Source organism: Physeter macrocephalus, chromosome 15 (assembly GCF_002837175.3).
Source record: "Physeter macrocephalus isolate SW-GA chromosome 15, ASM283717v5, whole genome shotgun sequence".
Taxonomy (NCBI): Eukaryota; Metazoa; Chordata; class Mammalia; order Artiodactyla; family Physeteridae; genus Physeter; species Physeter macrocephalus.
Window position 1 is genome coordinate 3,929,838 of NC_041228.1, and position 16,428 is coordinate 3,946,265.

General features: G+C 48.5%; 1 protein-coding gene across 1 annotated transcript in view; it reads left to right on the forward strand.

Moving 5' to 3' along the window:
* The window catches only part of COL22A1 (collagen type XXII alpha 1 chain), a 261,088-nt gene that overhangs the window by 52,771 nt on the left and 191,889 nt on the right, over positions 1-16,428 (forward strand). Inside the window, exons 7-9 of the mRNA XM_028500513.2 lie at positions 9,806-10,081; positions 13,402-13,482; positions 14,668-14,784. Of these exons, the coding sequence (XP_028356314.1) occupies positions 9,806-10,081; positions 13,402-13,482; positions 14,668-14,784 (474 nt within the window). The remainder of the gene's footprint in view (positions 1-9,805; positions 10,082-13,401; positions 13,483-14,667; positions 14,785-16,428) is intronic.

Consider the following 16,428-nt stretch of genomic DNA (forward strand, 5'->3'; position numbering starts at 1 on the left):
GAACCTCCATACTGTTCTCCATAGTGGCTGTATCAATTTACATTCCCACCAACAGTGCAAGAGGGTTCCCTTTTCTCCACACCCTCTCCAGCATTTGTTGTTTGTAGATTTTCTGATGATGCCCATTCTGACTGGTGTGAGGTGATACCTCACTGTAGTTTTGAGTTGCATTTTTCTAATAATTAGGTTGAGCAGCTTTTCATGTGCCTATTGGTCACCTGTATCTCTTCTTTGGAGAAATGTCTAATTAGGTCTTCTGCCCATTTTTTAATTGGGTTGTTTGTTTTTTTAATATTGAGCTGCATGAGCTGTTTATATATTTTGGAGATTAATCCTTTGTCCGTTGATTGGTTTGCAAATATTTCCTCCCATTCTGAGGGTTGTGTTTCCGTCTTGTTTATAGTTTCCTTTGCTGTGCAAAAACTTTTAAGTTTCATTAGGTCCCATTTGTTTATTTTTGTTTTTATTTCCACTACTCTAGGAGGTGGGTCCAAAAAGATCTTGCTGTGATTTATGTCGAAGAATGTTCTTCCTGTGTTTTCCTCTAAGCGTTTTATAGTGTCCAGTCTTACATTTAGGTCTTTAATCCATTTTGAGTTTATTTTTGTGTATGGTGTTAGGGAATGTTCTAATTTCATTCTTTTACATGTAGCTGTCCAGTTTTCCCAGCACCACTTATTGAAGAGACTGTCTTTTCTCCATTGTATATCCTTGCCTCTTTTGTCATAGATTTGTTGACCATAGGTGCATGGGTTTATCTCTGGGCTTTCTATCCTGTTCCACTGATCTATATTTCTGTTATTGTGCCAGTACCATATTGTCTTAATTACTGTAGCTTTGTCGTATAGTCTGAAGTCAGGGAGTCTGATTCCTCCAGCTCTGTTTTTTTCCCTCAAGTTTGTTTTGGCTATTCTGGGTCTTTTGTGTCTCCATACAAATTTTAAGACTTTTTGTTCTAGTTCTGTAAAAACTGGCATTGGTGATTTGATTGGGATTGCATTGAATCTGTGGATTGCTTTGGGTCTTACAGTCATTTTCACAATATTGATTCTTCCAATCCAAGAACATGGTATATCTCTCCATCTGTTTGTGTCATCTTTGATTTCTTTCATCAATGTCTTATAGTTTTCTGAGTGCAGGTCTCTGACCTCCTTAGGTAGGTTTATTCTGAGGCATTTTATTCTTCTTGTTGCAATGGTGAATGGGATTGTTTCCTTAATTTCTCTTGCTGAACTTTCATTGTTGGTGTATAGGAATGCAAGAGATTTCTCTGCATTAATTTTGTATCCTGCAACTTTACCAGATTCATTGATTAGCTCTAGCAGTTTTCTGGTGACATCTTTAGGATTATCTGTGTATAGTATGTCAACTGCAAACAGTGACAGTTTTACTTCTCTTCCGATTTGGATTCCTTTTATTTCTTTTTCTTCTCTGATTGCCGTGGCTAGGACTTCCAAAACTATGTTGAATGATCGTGGTGAGAGTGGACATATTTGTCTTGTTCCTGATCTTAGAGGAAATGCTTGCAGTTTTTCACCATTGAGAATGATGTTTGCTATGGGTTTGTCATATATGGCCTTTATTATGTTGAGGTAGGTTCCCTTTATGCCCACTTTCTAGAGAGTTTTTATCATAAATTGGTGTTGAATTTTGTCAAAAGCTTTTTCTGCATCTATTGAGATGATCATATGGTTTTTATTCTTCAGTTTGTTAATATGGTGTATCACATTGACTTATTTGCATATATTGAAGAATCCTTGCATCCCTGGCATAAATCCTACTTGATCATGGTGTATGATCCTTTTAATGTGTTGTTGGATCCCTAGTATTTAATGTGTTGTTGGATCATTTGCTAGTATTCTGTTGAGGATTTTTGCATCTATATTCATCAGTGATATTGGTCTGTAATTTTCTTTTCTTATAGTATCTTTGTCTGGTTTTGGTATCAGGGTGATGGTGACCTCATAGAATGAGTTTGGGACTGTTCCTTCCTCTGCAGTTTTTTGGAAGAGTTTGAGACGGATGGGTGTTAGCTTTTCTCTAAATGTTTGACAGAATTCACGTGTGAAGCCATCTGGTCCTGGACTTTTGTTTGCTGGAAGATTTTTAATCACAGCTTCAATTTCATTACTTGTGATTGGTCTGTTCGTATTTTCTATTTCTTCCAGGTTCAGTCTTGGAAGATTATGCCTTTCTAAGAATTTGTCCATTTTTTCCAGGTTGTCCATTTTATTGGCATAGAGTTGCTTGTAGTAGTCTGTTATGATGCTTTGTATTTCTGAAGTGTCCGTTGTAACTTCTCCTTTTTCATTTCTAATTTTATTGATTTGAGTCCTCTCCCTCTTCTTCTTAATGAGTCTGGCTAAATGTTTATCAGTTTTATTTATCTTCTCAGAGAACCAGCTTTTAGTTTTATTGATCTTTGCTACTGTTTTCTTTGTTTCTTCTGGATCATCATGTTTTAGTTGTCATTTGTCTCTAGGTATTTTTATTTACCTCTATTATTTCTTCAGTGATCTCTTGTTTATTTAGTATTGTTTAGCCTCTGTGTGTTTGTGTTTTTTACGTTTTTTTCCCTGTAATTGATTTCTAATCTCATAGCTTTGTGGTTGGAAAAGATACTTGATATGATTTCAGTTTTCTTAAATTAACCGAGGCTTGCTTTGTGACCCAAGATGTGAACTATCCTGGAGAATATTCTGTGTGCACTTGAGAAGAAAGTGTAATCTGCTGTTTTCGGATGGAATGTCTTATAAATATCAATTAAATCTATCTGGTCTGTTGTGTCATTTAAAGCTTGTGTTTCCTTATTAATTTTCTGTCTGGATGATCTGTCCATTGGTGTAAGTGAGGTGTTAAAGTCCCCCACTGTTACTGTGTTACCATCAATTTCCTCTTTTATAGCTGTTAGCAGTTGCCTTGTGTATTGAGGTGCTCGTATGTTGGGTTCATATATGTTTATAATTGTTACCTCTTCTTCTTGGATTGATCGCTTGATCATTATGTAGTGTCCTCCTTGTCTCTTGTAACATTCTTTATTTTAAAGTCTGTTTTATCTGATATGAGTATTACTACTCCAGCTTTCTTTTGATTTCCATCTGCACAGAATACCTTTTTCCATCCCCTCACTTTCAGTTTGTATGTGTCCCTAGGTCTGAAGTGGGTCTCTTATAGACAGCATATATATGGGTCTTGTTTTTGTATCCATTCAGCAAGCCTGTGTCTTTTGGTTGGGCATTTAATCCATTCACATTTAAGGTGATTATCGTTATGTATGTTCCTATTACCATTTTCTTAATTGTTTTGGGTTTGTTTTTGTAGGTCCTTTTCTTCTCTTGTGTTTCCCACTTAGAGAAGTTCCTTTAGCATTTGTTGTAGAGCTGGTTTGGTGGTGCTGAATTCTCTGCTTTTGCTTGTCTGTAAAGCTTTGGATTTCTACGTTGAATCTGAATGAGATCCTTGCTGGATAGAGTAATCTTTGTTGTCGGTTCTTCCCTTTCATCACTTTAAATATATTATGCCACTCCCTTCTGACTTGTAGAGTTTCTGCTGAGAAATCAGCTGTTAACCTTATAGGAGTTCCCTTGTATGTTATTTGTAGTTTTTCCCTTGCTGCTTTCAATAATTTTTCGGCATTTAATCCATTCACATTTAAGGTGATTATCTATATGTATGTTCCTATTACCATTTTCTTAATTGTTTTGGGTTTATTTTTGTAGGTCCTTTCCTTCTCTTGTGTTTCCTTGTATGTTATTCCCTGTTGCTTTTAATTTTTGTCTTTAATTTTTGTCAGTTTGATTACTATGTGTCTCGGCATGTCTCTCCTTGGGTTTTATCCTGCCTGGGACTCTCTGCACTTCCTGGACTTGGTGGGCTGTCTCCTTTCCCGTGTTACGGAAGTTTTTGACTATAATCTCTTCAGATATTTTCTCAGGTCCTTTCTCTCTTCTCCTTCTGGGGCCCCTGTAATGCGAATGTTGGTGTGTTTAATGTTGTCCCCGAGGTCTCTTAGGCTGTCTTCATTTCTTCTCATTCTTTTTTCTTTGTTCTGTTCTGCGGCAGTGAATTTCACCATTATGTCTTCCAGGTCACTTATCCGTTCTTCTGCCTCAGTTATTCTGCTATTGATTCCTTCTAGTGTATTTTTCATTTCAGTTATTCATTTCAGTTATGTTTTGTTCATCTGTTTGTTTGTTCTTTAATTCTTCTAGGTGTTTGTTCTTTAATTCTTCTAGGTCTTTGTTAAACATTTCTTGCATCTTCTTGATCTTTGCCTCCATTCTTTTTCCCAGGTCCTGGATCATCTTCACTATCATTATTCTGAAATCTTCTTCTGGAAGGTTGCCTATCTCCACTTCATTTAATTGTTTTTCTGGGGGTTTATCTTGTTCTTTCATCTGGTACATAGTCCTCTGCCTTTTCATTTTGTCCGTCTTTCTGTGAATGTGGTTTTTGTTCCACAGGCTGCAGGATTGTAATTCTTCTTGCCTCTGCTGTCTGCCCTCTGGTGGATGAGGCTATCTAAGAGGCTTGTGCAAGTTTCGTGATGCGAGGGACTGGTCGTGGGTAGAGCTTGGTGTTGCTCTGGTGGGCAGAGCTCAGTAAAACTTTAATCCACTTGTCTGCTGATGGGTGGGGCTGGGTTCCCTCCATGTTGGTTGTTTGGCCTGAGGCGACCCAACACTGGAGGCTACCCAGCTCTTTGGTGGGGCTGATGGTGGACTCTGGGAGGGCTCACGCCAAGGAGTACTTCCCAGAACTTCTGCTGCCACTGTCCTAGTCCTCACGGTGACACACAGCCGCCTCTGCAGGAGACCCTCCAACACTAGCAGGTAGGTCTGGTTCAGTCTTCTATGGGGTCACTGCTCCTTTCCCTGGGTCCCGATGCGCACACTACTTTGTGTGTGCCCTCTAAGAGTGGAGTCTCTGTTTCCCCCAGTCCTGTCAAAGTCCTGCAGTCAAATCCCACTAGCCTTCAAAGTCTGATTCTCTAGGAATTCCTCCTCCCGTTGCCGGACCCCCAGGTTGGGAAGCCTGACGTGGAGCTCAGGACCTTCACTCCAGTGGGTGGACTCCTGTGGTATAAGTGTTATCCAGTCTGTGAGTCACCCACCCAGCGGTTATGGGATTTGATTTTATTGTAATTGCGCCCCTCCCAGCATCTCATTGTGGCTTCTCCTTTGTCTTTGGATGTGGGGTCTCTTTTTTGGTGAGTTTCAGTGTCTTCCTGTCGATGATTGTTCAGCAGTTAGTTGTGATTCCGGTGCTCTCGCAAGAGGGAGTGAGCGCACGTCCTTCTACTCCGCCATCTTGAATCAATCTCCACGTTTGCTTTCTGAGTCTTGATATGCTTAGCTGGAAAATGGAAAACAGAAAACCTCCCAGGAATGGTTAGTGGAAGCACCGTACGGAATGATGTCTCTAAAGCATCGAGAATGCTGCCTGATGTGTGATACAATTTTTTATGGTAGTCTTTGCTTTTACCGTGAATGGAGCCCTGCAGCTCATCTTTGCCCACGTCTGGTGCATTCTGGCTCTCAGTCCCTATGAAGGTAGGACCACCGTATCAACAGCATGCAGCCGAGTGAGGGGAGACCTATCTCAAACCCAAGCCATCAACACCGTACACTTATCTGAGATGCAGATCCCAATCCGCTTGTTCTCAGAGTTCATGGACCAACTGTTTCTGTCATTTGCCCTTGTCCTCTCTTGAAGAACGAACTGTGTAGAGACATTACTCATCTTCGCTGGGGGACACTGACTTTGTTTTCACTTGGGGTTGAAATAAAATAAAAGCATGCTCGAGCCATTGGACTGCGGTGGCCACACTCCCGGGCTCCTCCCTCGGAGGCGGCCTCCTCGTGGCCGTGAGCTCACTTCCCGTGGTTGAAGCTGGACGCTGCCCTGAGGGCACACATATCCGCACTCACACGCGGTCAGTGGGAGCCAAGGATTGTCCCGAGTGCTTCACAAATCTTAACTCAGTCCTCCTAACACCCCTCTGCGTAGCTTCTACTGTTACCGTCGTACAGAGAGGAGACTGATCCACGGCAAGCTTTAGACATCTGCCCGTGTTTTCATAGGTCGTGAGGGGAGAGGTGGGATTTGAACCCAGACAGTCAAGCTCCAAGTCTGTCTTTTGACCGCTGTGCCCCGCTGGCTCTGGTCCCCATCCGTTGGTCCTGTCGAGTGACACTCCTGCAGCGTCCCTGGTCAAACTGAGATGCAGAACCGTGGTCAGGCGTGAGTGCCCGGTGGCCTGGTTTCCTGAGTGTGGGAGGCCGGCTGCAGGCGGTGAGACTGTTCTCCACAGAGCGGGCAGCTCGTCGTGACCCTCACCCACCTCCACTGCAGACGCGCACGTCTCCAGTCTCCCGGGGTCCTGTGCTGGGGGCCTGGGCGCCTGCCATGGCAGTCCTGTGGGGCGAGCCCGCGCCACCCCTCAGTCTGGGTCCTCTTCCTCCACGGCGTTTGCAGGGCCGTGTCGGCCTCCTCCCCTCCTTCTGCCACAATGAGCCCTGGGCTGGAATCCTGCAGAGCCGTGCAGAGACAGGACCTGCCTTTTCAGAGAGGCACCTGGCTCTTCCGTTCCACTGAACAAGCTTTGGGGCGTGCCCTTCACTGAAAATGACGTGGTGGCCGCCCCACGCCTCGGGGAAGTCCTGACCGGACACAGGAAAAATGGACAGAGGCCACGTAGAAGATGACCTATGAGCAGACTGGTGTGAGCCACCTTCTCACGTGCTCTTTGTCCCGTGGCCCTGTAATAACAGGATCTAGATTTTTACATCCATGACCCCACAGAGAATTTACAACCACCCCTGACCGTTGGCATTTTCCCCATTTGTCATTTGGAGAAACTGAGGGGCGCTCATTCCAGACCTGATGAAGGGCCAGGAGGAGGCTAGTTCTGGAGCGGGGTGGAGGGGTGGACGGGAGACTCGGAACGGGGTGGAGGCCAGTGCAGGGACTGGAGGGTAGGCTCTGCGAGGTGGGCAGGCCTGGGACAGGGAGCCTGGGAGACCGCTGTGGTCCTCTCGCAAAGGGTGATCCTGACTCAGACCAAGTAGTCATAGGGAACTGGGGAGAGATGATGGGATTCTGGATATGTAGTTTGAAGAGAGAACCACCAGGGTTTGCTGATGGACCTGAGCCGTGGAGCGCCCTCCTGAGGCCCGCCCGGCTTGGACTCGGGCCTGCCGGCCTTCCCCTGCGCTGTATGGTGCTGGGAGAAATAGAAACATTGGAGAAAAAACCCCGTTCTCATGAAGCTCCCCAGGTGGCTCAGGGGTACAGGGCTCAAACAGGTGAAACTGATTTCAAGAAAGAGACCAGGTTTAATCATGATTGTTAGATTATGCTTACGAGAAGTTTCAGGTTATTAGTCAGGGGTTCATAGTTTTGTTTTTCACCTTAACCGTAAGATACCAGCAGACAGTGCAGTCAAAAATAAATTTTAGGTTCCCCTTGGCTGTGCTGAAGCCATGTGGGGGACCCGAGACAGAGAAACCAGAACACCTGGGTCGTGTCATAAACACTGTGGCTGGTTCCCTGCAGGGCAGTGGGCTCCTTCCTTTAACCTCGGGGCTCTCATTCGTTCATTCCTTCCCTTTCTGTTGAGTGCTACTATATGGCGTGTGTTGTCCTAGCCACTGGGGTTAAAGAGATGAGCAGTAGAGACAGGGTGCCTGCTTAAAAGGATGGGGCAGGGCAGGCGAGAAACGGGTGGATGAAGTAAATGACCCAAAATGCTTTCATATACAGACCCGAAATGCTATGAAAAAATAAATAAATCCACAGGCCTGAGGATGTGCGAGCAAATGGCCAGGTTAGAACCCAGTTACACGTGTGTGTCAGAGAAGGCTTCACCGCGGTGATGTCTTTGAACTTGCTTCATTTATTATAGATAATATTTAGAACAGTGCCTGATGTACAAGTACTGTGTAAGTGTTTTACATATCTATAAATTCATTTAATTCTCATAACAACTCTATCAAGTAGGCACTGTCATCAGTACCATTTTACAGATGAGGAAACAGCACACAGAGGTTAAAAAGCCTGCCCGAGGTCACACAGCTTAAAAGTGACTTGCCGGTTTGGGTGTGGGCAAGCAGTAGACAGCCCCGATTGTTGGAGAGTGTTTTAGTAAAGTGTCTCGGGGTAAGGGAGCCGATGAGGTTAAGGGTCAGGGTTAAGGAAGCCAATGAAAGACACTGTGGTGTCCTGGGATTAGCAACAGCAGGAAGCTCCTGCCCGGGGCCTGGATGGCCTGGGCAGGGAGAGGTTGGTGGCTAGTGGAGACGTTGTGTTCTGGAGTCGTGGAGGAGGGAGAGCTCCCAAAGGGCCCTGGCACGTGGGGGAACATGGCCGTCTGGAACCGCAGGGAAGCTGGGAGGGCAGGAGAGTCAATACCAGACCCCTCTCTCTTCCTGCTCTTTGATTTCTGCTCTCATCGGCCAGACTAACTAGAAGCCAAAGGGCATCGGAGCCCAGGTCAAGAAGTAAAAGGTCAGAGTCTGGGAGTTCAGATCCGGGTAGAGAGAGGTGGAGCGTGGATATCAGGGCAGATGGAGACTAACCCCATGGAGACCGGACAAGAATATACCCATCCATCCATTTGCTCAGTGAATACCTGTCTTCTGTGTCACGTTATGTCCCCCACCTCCGTGCGCTGAGGGAGTCTGGATCTTGCCCACTCCTGCATTCCCGACACCTAGCAGGTTGCTTGCCTGTCACAGAGGACGTTCAGTGAGTATCGTGCAAGGGATGAAAAAATAAGCACATGGATGAGCATACGTTCATTCCTTCCTTGCTTCCTTTTTAAAAAATTATTTTATTTTTTGGCTGCGTTGGGTCTTCATTGCTGCGTGCAGGCTTTCTCTAGTTGCAGTGAGCGGGGGCTACTCTTCGTTGTGGTGCGCGGGCTTCTCATCGCGGTGGCTTCTCTGGTTGTGAAGCACAGGCTCTAGGCATGCAGGCTTCAGTAGTTGTGACACAAGGGCTCGGTAGTCGTGGCTCACAGGCACTAGAGCGCAGGCTCAGTAGTTGCGGCGCACGGGCTTAGTTGCTCCGCAGCATGTGGGATCTTCCCGGACCAGGGCTCGAACCCGTGTCCCCTGCATTGGCAGGCGGATTCTTAACCCCTGTGCCACCAGGGAAGCCCCTCATTCATTCTTAAAACGCAGAGGAAAATAAAACTTCCTTACAGAGTTTCAAGGCATTTTGCAAAGGGCTGGAGGGTAATCCAGCGAACAAGACAGCCAAGGTCCCTGCCACCGAATTGCTTTATTCTACCAGGGCTTCAATTTTATCTTCAAGGTGAGAGAGAGTTTGGGTTAGTCGATGTGGTCTCAGACTGGCACCTGGTATCTAGACACAGATGGATTCTGTTTTGCTGCCTGCGGTTTTAAAAGAAGCTGAAACCAGTCAGGGTTTCTGGTTGGTCTCACAGATCAAGCCCCTCCTCACCGGTCCCCTTGTAGTTTCACAGAGGTGCTCTTACCTGCATAGCCTCTCGGGTACTTGAGATTTTGACCCCTGGATTAACGTGTGAGCTCAGATCTTCCATTTACTACAAGGTTTAGAACAGCCTGTAAGGTAGATGTCAGTAACACCATTGCAGTGAGGAGGGCACCAAGGCTTAGGGATGGGAAGTGATTTGCCCAAGGCTGACCAGCTGGTGAGGGTCACGGCTAGGATCTGACTCAGGTTTGTCGGGTCTGACTCTGTGATCTCCCCTCCCCAGTTGCCCTCTCCTCCCTTGGTCCCATGCAGCTCAAGGGGCCTCTGGTCCTCTCCTCCCCAGGTGTCCATCCGGCTGGACGGCAAGAACAAGGCCGTGGAGTACAACGCTGTGGGTGCCATGAAGGATGCCGTCAGGGTGGTCTTCCGAGGTCCCCGGGTCCATGACCTTTTCAACCGGGACTGGCACAAGGTGGCCCTGAGCATCCAGGCCCAGAACGTCTCCCTGTACGTAGACTGTGCGCTGGTGCAGACACTGCCCATCGAGGAGAGGGAGAACATCGACATCCGGGGGAAGACCGTGATCGGCAAGCGCCTCTATGACAGCGTGCCCATCGACGTGAGTACTGGCGGGCCTTCCGCAGCCAAGGTCCTGGGGTCACCAGGGAGAAGCCTCAGGAGCCAGGTGCTCCTGGTGTCCCCTACCCCTGTGTGTGTCATTTATCAAGTCATACCTTGCACTGTCTTAGGAGGGAGGACCCTGACTCAGAAAACTGCCACATCACCCTCACTCATTCATTTAATTATCTAGCCACTTGATCACTTACCGTGTATATATTGAGCACCTACTCTGTGCCAAGCACTGTGCTCTGCACTGGGGGCACGGGACATATGTCTACATGTATATGTAGACAAATTGATGGGCAGAGAAATAGAGTTACACAGTTCCCTGTAAATTTAGACTCTTTTCCCTTCTTCTCTGATTGTAGAAAAATTGGAAAATATAGGAAGGTATATGGAAAATAAGTAAAAATCACCCTCATGTCACCAACCAGGGATATTAACTGGGGAAGACTCAGTGGCTGGTAATAGCTGTCCTTCCATCACCATTACATCAGTGTTCTTTCCTTCTTTATTCTTTCTTTTCCCTCCCTAATTCTTTTTTCTTTGTTTTTCACTTTCCTTTAATGTATCTTTCTTTCCTCTACAAATGCATTCTCACATCTGTACACAGAGACACACACACCATGAATATGCACACACCTAACGCGTGTACACTTATGTGCTGTCTTCAGGCTGAAGTCAGCTTGATCCTTCTGACTGGGAGTGTCCCCTGCTTCTCGAGAAGTAACCAAATCATGATCTCGGATAGCTCTTTCCAAAACCATTTCTTTTATTTTTTTACACGTATATGTATTTCTGTTATCAAATATAGGATTGTTGGATGTGTGCTAGATATTTTGAAATTTATGTAAATAATGTACAGCATGTAAAGGCACGTCTTGCTTTTTTTCCTCTCAAAATTATGTGTCTAAGCTTTTATTTCTTTTAGCTGCTGCATAGTAGTTCATTTTAGTGTACATTTTGCTTATTTGTTCTCCTGTTAGTGAATATTTAGATTGTTTTGATGTTTCACCATCATAACCAGCAAGTCTTGGGTCTTGAACGTGCTGGCACATCTCCAGATGTGCTTTCCTCATGAAGCAAATAGGGTAACACGTGCCCTTGAGGCTGGAGATATATACCAGTTGGGAGAGTTTGTCTGGAGCATTCAGTGATTAGATTGTAAGGTAAACAATTGTTTCTCATAACGTGGCTGTCAAGCTGTTGGCTCTCGCTGTGATCTTGAAGTTAGAACAGGACTGAAAGACCACCTCCAAGCTCACGCAGGTGGTTGCTGGCAGCCTCCCGTGGGCTGTCATTTAATTATCTAGCCACTTGATCACTTACCGTGTATATATTGAGCACCTACTCTGTGCCAAGCACTGTGCTCTGCACTGGGGGCACGGGACATATGTCTACATGTATATGTAGACAAATTGATGGGCAGAGAAATAGAGTTACACAGTTCCCTGTAAATTTAGACTCTTTTCCCTTCTTCTCTGATTGTAGAAAAATTGGAAAATATAGGAAGGTATATGGAAAATAAGTAAAAATCACCCTCATGTCACCAACCAGGGATATTAACTGGGGAAGACTCAGTGGCTGGTAATAGCTGTCCTTCCATCACCATTACATCAGTGTTCTTTCCTTCTTTATTCTTTCTTTTCCCTCCCTAATTCTTTTTTCTTTGTTTTTCACTTTCCTTTAATGTATCTTTCTTTCCTCTACAAATGCATTCTCACATCTGTACACAGAGACACACACACCATGAATATGCACACACCTAACGCGTGTACACTTATGTGCTGTCTTCAGGCTGAAGTCAGCTTGATCCTTCTGACTGGGAGTGTCCCCTGCTTCTCGAGAAGTAACCAAATCATGATCTCGGATAGCTCTTTCCAAAACCATTTCTTTTATTTTTTTACACGTATATGTATTTCTGTTATCAAATATAGGATTGTTGGATGTGTGCTAGATATTTTGAAATTTATGTAAATAATGTACAGCATGTAAAGGCACGTCTTGCTTTTTTTCCTCTCAAAATTATGTGTCTAAGCTTTTATTTCTTTTAGCTGCTGCATAGTAGTTCATTTTAGTGTACATTTTGCTTATTTGTTCTCCTGTTAGTGAATATTTAGATTGTTTTGATGTTTCACCATCATAACCAGCAAGTCTTGGGTCTTGAACGTGCTGGCACATCTCCAGATGTGCTTTCCTCATGAAGCAAATAGGGTAACACGTGCCCTTGAGGCTGGAGATATATACCAGTTGGGAGAGTTTGTCTGGAGCATTCAGTGATTAGATTGTAAGGTAAACAATTGTTTCTCATAACGTGGCTGTCAAGCTGTTGGCTCTCGCTGTGATCTTGAAGTTAGAACAGGACTGAAAGACCACCTCCAAGCTCACGCAGGTGGTTGCTGGCAGCCTCCCGTGGGCTGTTGGACTGAGGGCCTCAGTTCCTTGCTGTTGGATTGCTGACAGCGGCCCTGGTTCCTCCCTACGTGGGCTTCTCCGTGGGGCAGCTCCCTGCGTGCCAGCTGGTGACCCCCAGGCTGTGTGACGTGAGAGAGAGAGACCGTGCCTGTGCACACACAGAGAAGCCAGTCTTTCTATAACTGATCTCGAAGTGACACGCCATCACTTCTGCCGTGTTCTATTCCTCAGAAGCCAGTGACCAGGTCCCTCCTACACTCGGGGGTGGGGAGGGGAATGAAGCTCCACCTCTCGGAGGAGCATCAAAAGATCTGTGGGGATGCCTCAGCGTGGTTGCTAGTTTTCAGGGGTTTTCCTAGAAGAGAGACCACGTGCAGAGGCAAGGATGTGAAGATCCGTGGTTTCATTTGCTGTGCAAAAGCATAGACGTTTAATTAGGTCCCATTTGTTTACTTTTGCTTTTATTTGAGAGAAGCAAATTTTTAATATAAAAAAGTTCACTTAAGCCACCACATGAGATGAGAGAGTTGAAAACAGGGGCGCTCTGAACCTTTGGAGGCTGTTGGTGGCAGCACCACGGCAGGGGCTTTAGTGAACGCAGCGGGCACGGATTGCGGACGGGAGGAGGCGTGGGAGGGGCCTGAGCGGTAGCCCACTCGGAGCAGGAGAAAGCGCTGCCCCCCGTCCGCGCTGACCCACCTTGCGCTCGCGGCTCGCGCTGTCAGAGGGACGGGCTGTCTGTAGGTGACACAGGCTCCCTCTCAAGTTCGGCTCAGGGTCAGACCATACAGGACCCTGAGGAGGAAGCGGGCCTGATCCCCGAGCAGGGCCTACCTGAAGCCAGGGAGGATCCGGGTTCCAAAGCCCCCAAAACTCACTCTCGGTCCTCGCTTTCCCTCCCAGTTTGACCTACAGCGGATCGTGATTTACTGTGACTCCCGCCACTCGGAACTGGAGACGTGCTGTGACATCCCCTCGGGTCCGGTGAGCAGAGACTCTGCATGGAGGGGTTGGTGGGCGGGGAACGGGTCCTTGGCTTCCCGAGGGAGGGGGCGTCCTGGGCCCCGGGATGGGATCAGGGGACACCCACCGTCACAGTGAGCCCTGGGAGGGAGCCCGGTGGTCATCGCTAGGGTTCCATTTCCTGGTCTGGCAGGCGTGGGTTGGGGGAGCGGGTCATGCAGGTCTGTCCCAGCCTCGGTCTACAGCCCCCGGGGCTGCAGCTGAGCGATGAGGCCCAGCTCTGGGGAGCACGGGGCAGAGGCTGGCGGGGGGGAACGGCATCCCTGCTGCCAGCGCCCAGAGTGGGGAGGCCGCCGTGCTCTGCGCTGCTCAGCAGGACAGGAGGAGGCACCACGGGGTCAGGAACAGCGGGCAGAGGCTCCTGGGCCCCCGGCGCAGTTCTGCCTCTCCAGGGCCTCCCCATCTCCGCCTCGGTCCAGCTGCCTCCCTCTCCATTTACCAAATACCAGTTCCAAGGGTGCTTCCGTTGTCCTGCCTCCCAGAGTTGAAGGCTGACATCCATGGACTCGGCGGGCGCGGGCCCCGGACGCAGTGAGCGCTCGGTCAGCGTGTCCTGTGTCAGGACAAGTGGGGGCACAGGCACCCGGCGTGGTCGTTACCAGGGCTGGGGCTGCGGAGTCAGCTGAGCCTGACTGTTGAGAGAGAGGAGAGAAAGGAAAGGGAGGGAGACGGGTAAGAGCAGGAGAGAATAAAGGGAAAGAAGGAGCCGGGGAGAGGAAGGGAAGAAAGAGGGAGGGAGGGGGCTGGCGAGGGTAAGGAAATAAGTCATTACGGGCACACCTGCTGGGTTCCTGCGTTCCAGACTCTGGACTGGATGCGTTCTTCCTGTCCCACTAACTCCTCCTCACTGCATTATGATGGAAACGCCCTTGTCCCCATTCTGCAGAGGTTAGCACCGAGGCTCAGAGGGGTTAAGTGGTTCCCACAGGCTGCTGAGAGGCCAGTGAAGTGGCTGAGACCCTTGGCCCACGCCAGTCGGACTCCAAGGCCTCGGGGTGCCAGGACCTGCGGTCAGACGCTACTTGCCCTCCCTGCTCAGGCTCCAGTGTCCTCAGGGTTCCTAGCTCCCCTTGGCCTGTGCAGGGAAGCTCCAGGGAGCAGTGCTGGGCAGGAAGCCAGGTTCTGACCGCTGTGCTTCCCTTCCAGTGCCAGGTGACCGTGCTGACGGAGCCCTCACCCCCGCCCCAGCCGCCTCCCACCTCCGGCAGTGAACAGATCGGGATTTTGAAGACTATCAACTGCTCCTGCCCAGCTGGAGAAAAGGTACCACCCACAGTCCACCCTCAGCCGCCAGCCCAGGACCCCAGAGCTGAGTGGGGCGGGGTGGTCAGCAGAACCAGCAGTGGAGGTGGGAATTTCCCATCATGCACGTGGGCTGCCAGGGCAGGGTGGCCCCAGGCTCCAGGCGACTCTCCGGTCAGGGGACTGTCCTTGCTCCTTGGGCTTCTTCCTTCTTGATTGCTGTGCACATCGCGAGGGGAGCTGCTCAGACCCAGCTGTGACGAACATCTTCCTGGAGTTCATAATGTCTTCCCAAGGCGCTTCTGGTTCCTCCTGGTCTCGTCTTCACTCGTGTGTGAGCCTAAACCAGCCAGATTTGCTTCGAGAATAAGACTCCGCATGGGCAGCGGCTGAGGGTTTAGGTGTGCTCTGCAGGACACACCCTCATCCCTTTCTTCTCAGTGTTCCCTGTAATTAGCTGTACTATATAACCTAGATGCATACATGAGTAGAGTTTAATGCCTCTTGTTTCTAATTTTAAAACCTAATATGTTTCTGACTGCCACCATCGCCCACCCTTTAGCCTAGATGAGGTGTCTCCTCGAGTGCCTGAGGCCTTCATCTGTTTTTCTGTGGATGAACAGCCCTCTTAATAAGAAAAGAATTCCCACTGTTTGAGCAGAATAAACAGATATGTGAGGATGACGAAACCGAGATGGTCTCCGTGAAGATCTGCTCGACTGGTAGCCCCCCGGGGCCCTCGGTCTACAGCATTCAGTGTATCCATCGCTCTGTCTGCCCCTCCCAGCTCAGGGCCGGCACCCAGGAGGTGCTCCCCAACTTTGCAAGGGCCTTGGGAGACACAGACAAAACTACGAAATCGTGGTTGATTTTCATTGGAGTGGACACACTAAGAATTTCCTAACAGTTTTTTTTCAATAAGCCGCCTGTCCTGGCAGCCTCTCCTCCCTCCCTTCTTCCCTCTCCTCTGTTCTCCTTCACACTCTCCTTTCTTCTTTCCACCCAGAGACCCCCTCCCAAGGAGCTCCCAGTCAAGTGGGGCTGTCTAGCCACGGCCCAGCTGGCTGGGAGGCCACAAGGGGCAAGCTCGGTCATGCTGCGAGCTGAGGCTTTGTCTGGGGCGTCGGTGGAGTTAGGGGCTTCCGGCCTGGTGCTGGGTTAGGATTGGGAGCAGCCAGAGAGGGAGCCAGGGTGGGTGCACCCAGGGCGCTGGGCAGGGATCCTCGTCCGCGCCCCTGGCGGGCTCAGGCGGTCCACAGACGACGTGTTGATCCGGTTCTCACCCATCAGTGTCATAACGAAAGCAACTGTCCAAACCCAAGTCCTTTTGAATTCTTGTTTTCCATTGAAAACCCCAAACGGAAAGGGTAACTGCAGCAGCGTGGGGCTTGGCCCACTAGCCTGCAGACTGTGCCAGGGAGGGCGGCCGACGCTAGCTCTGCCCAGTCCATGGTTTCCCCCGAGCCCTGCCCTGGCGGGGCCCCTCGGGAGGAAGTCTGGGGTCAAGCAGGCCTCCATCCTGTCTTCCTGCCCACCTTCTCACTCTCTAGCTCACAAACACCTGCTGGATCGCCACTGACCTCCTGAGCTTGGCTCACAGATCCCCTCCCCCACCTGTCCCCACTCTGTGTGGCCCCTGGTGGGTCCTAGTTGCCCTTCTAGCCT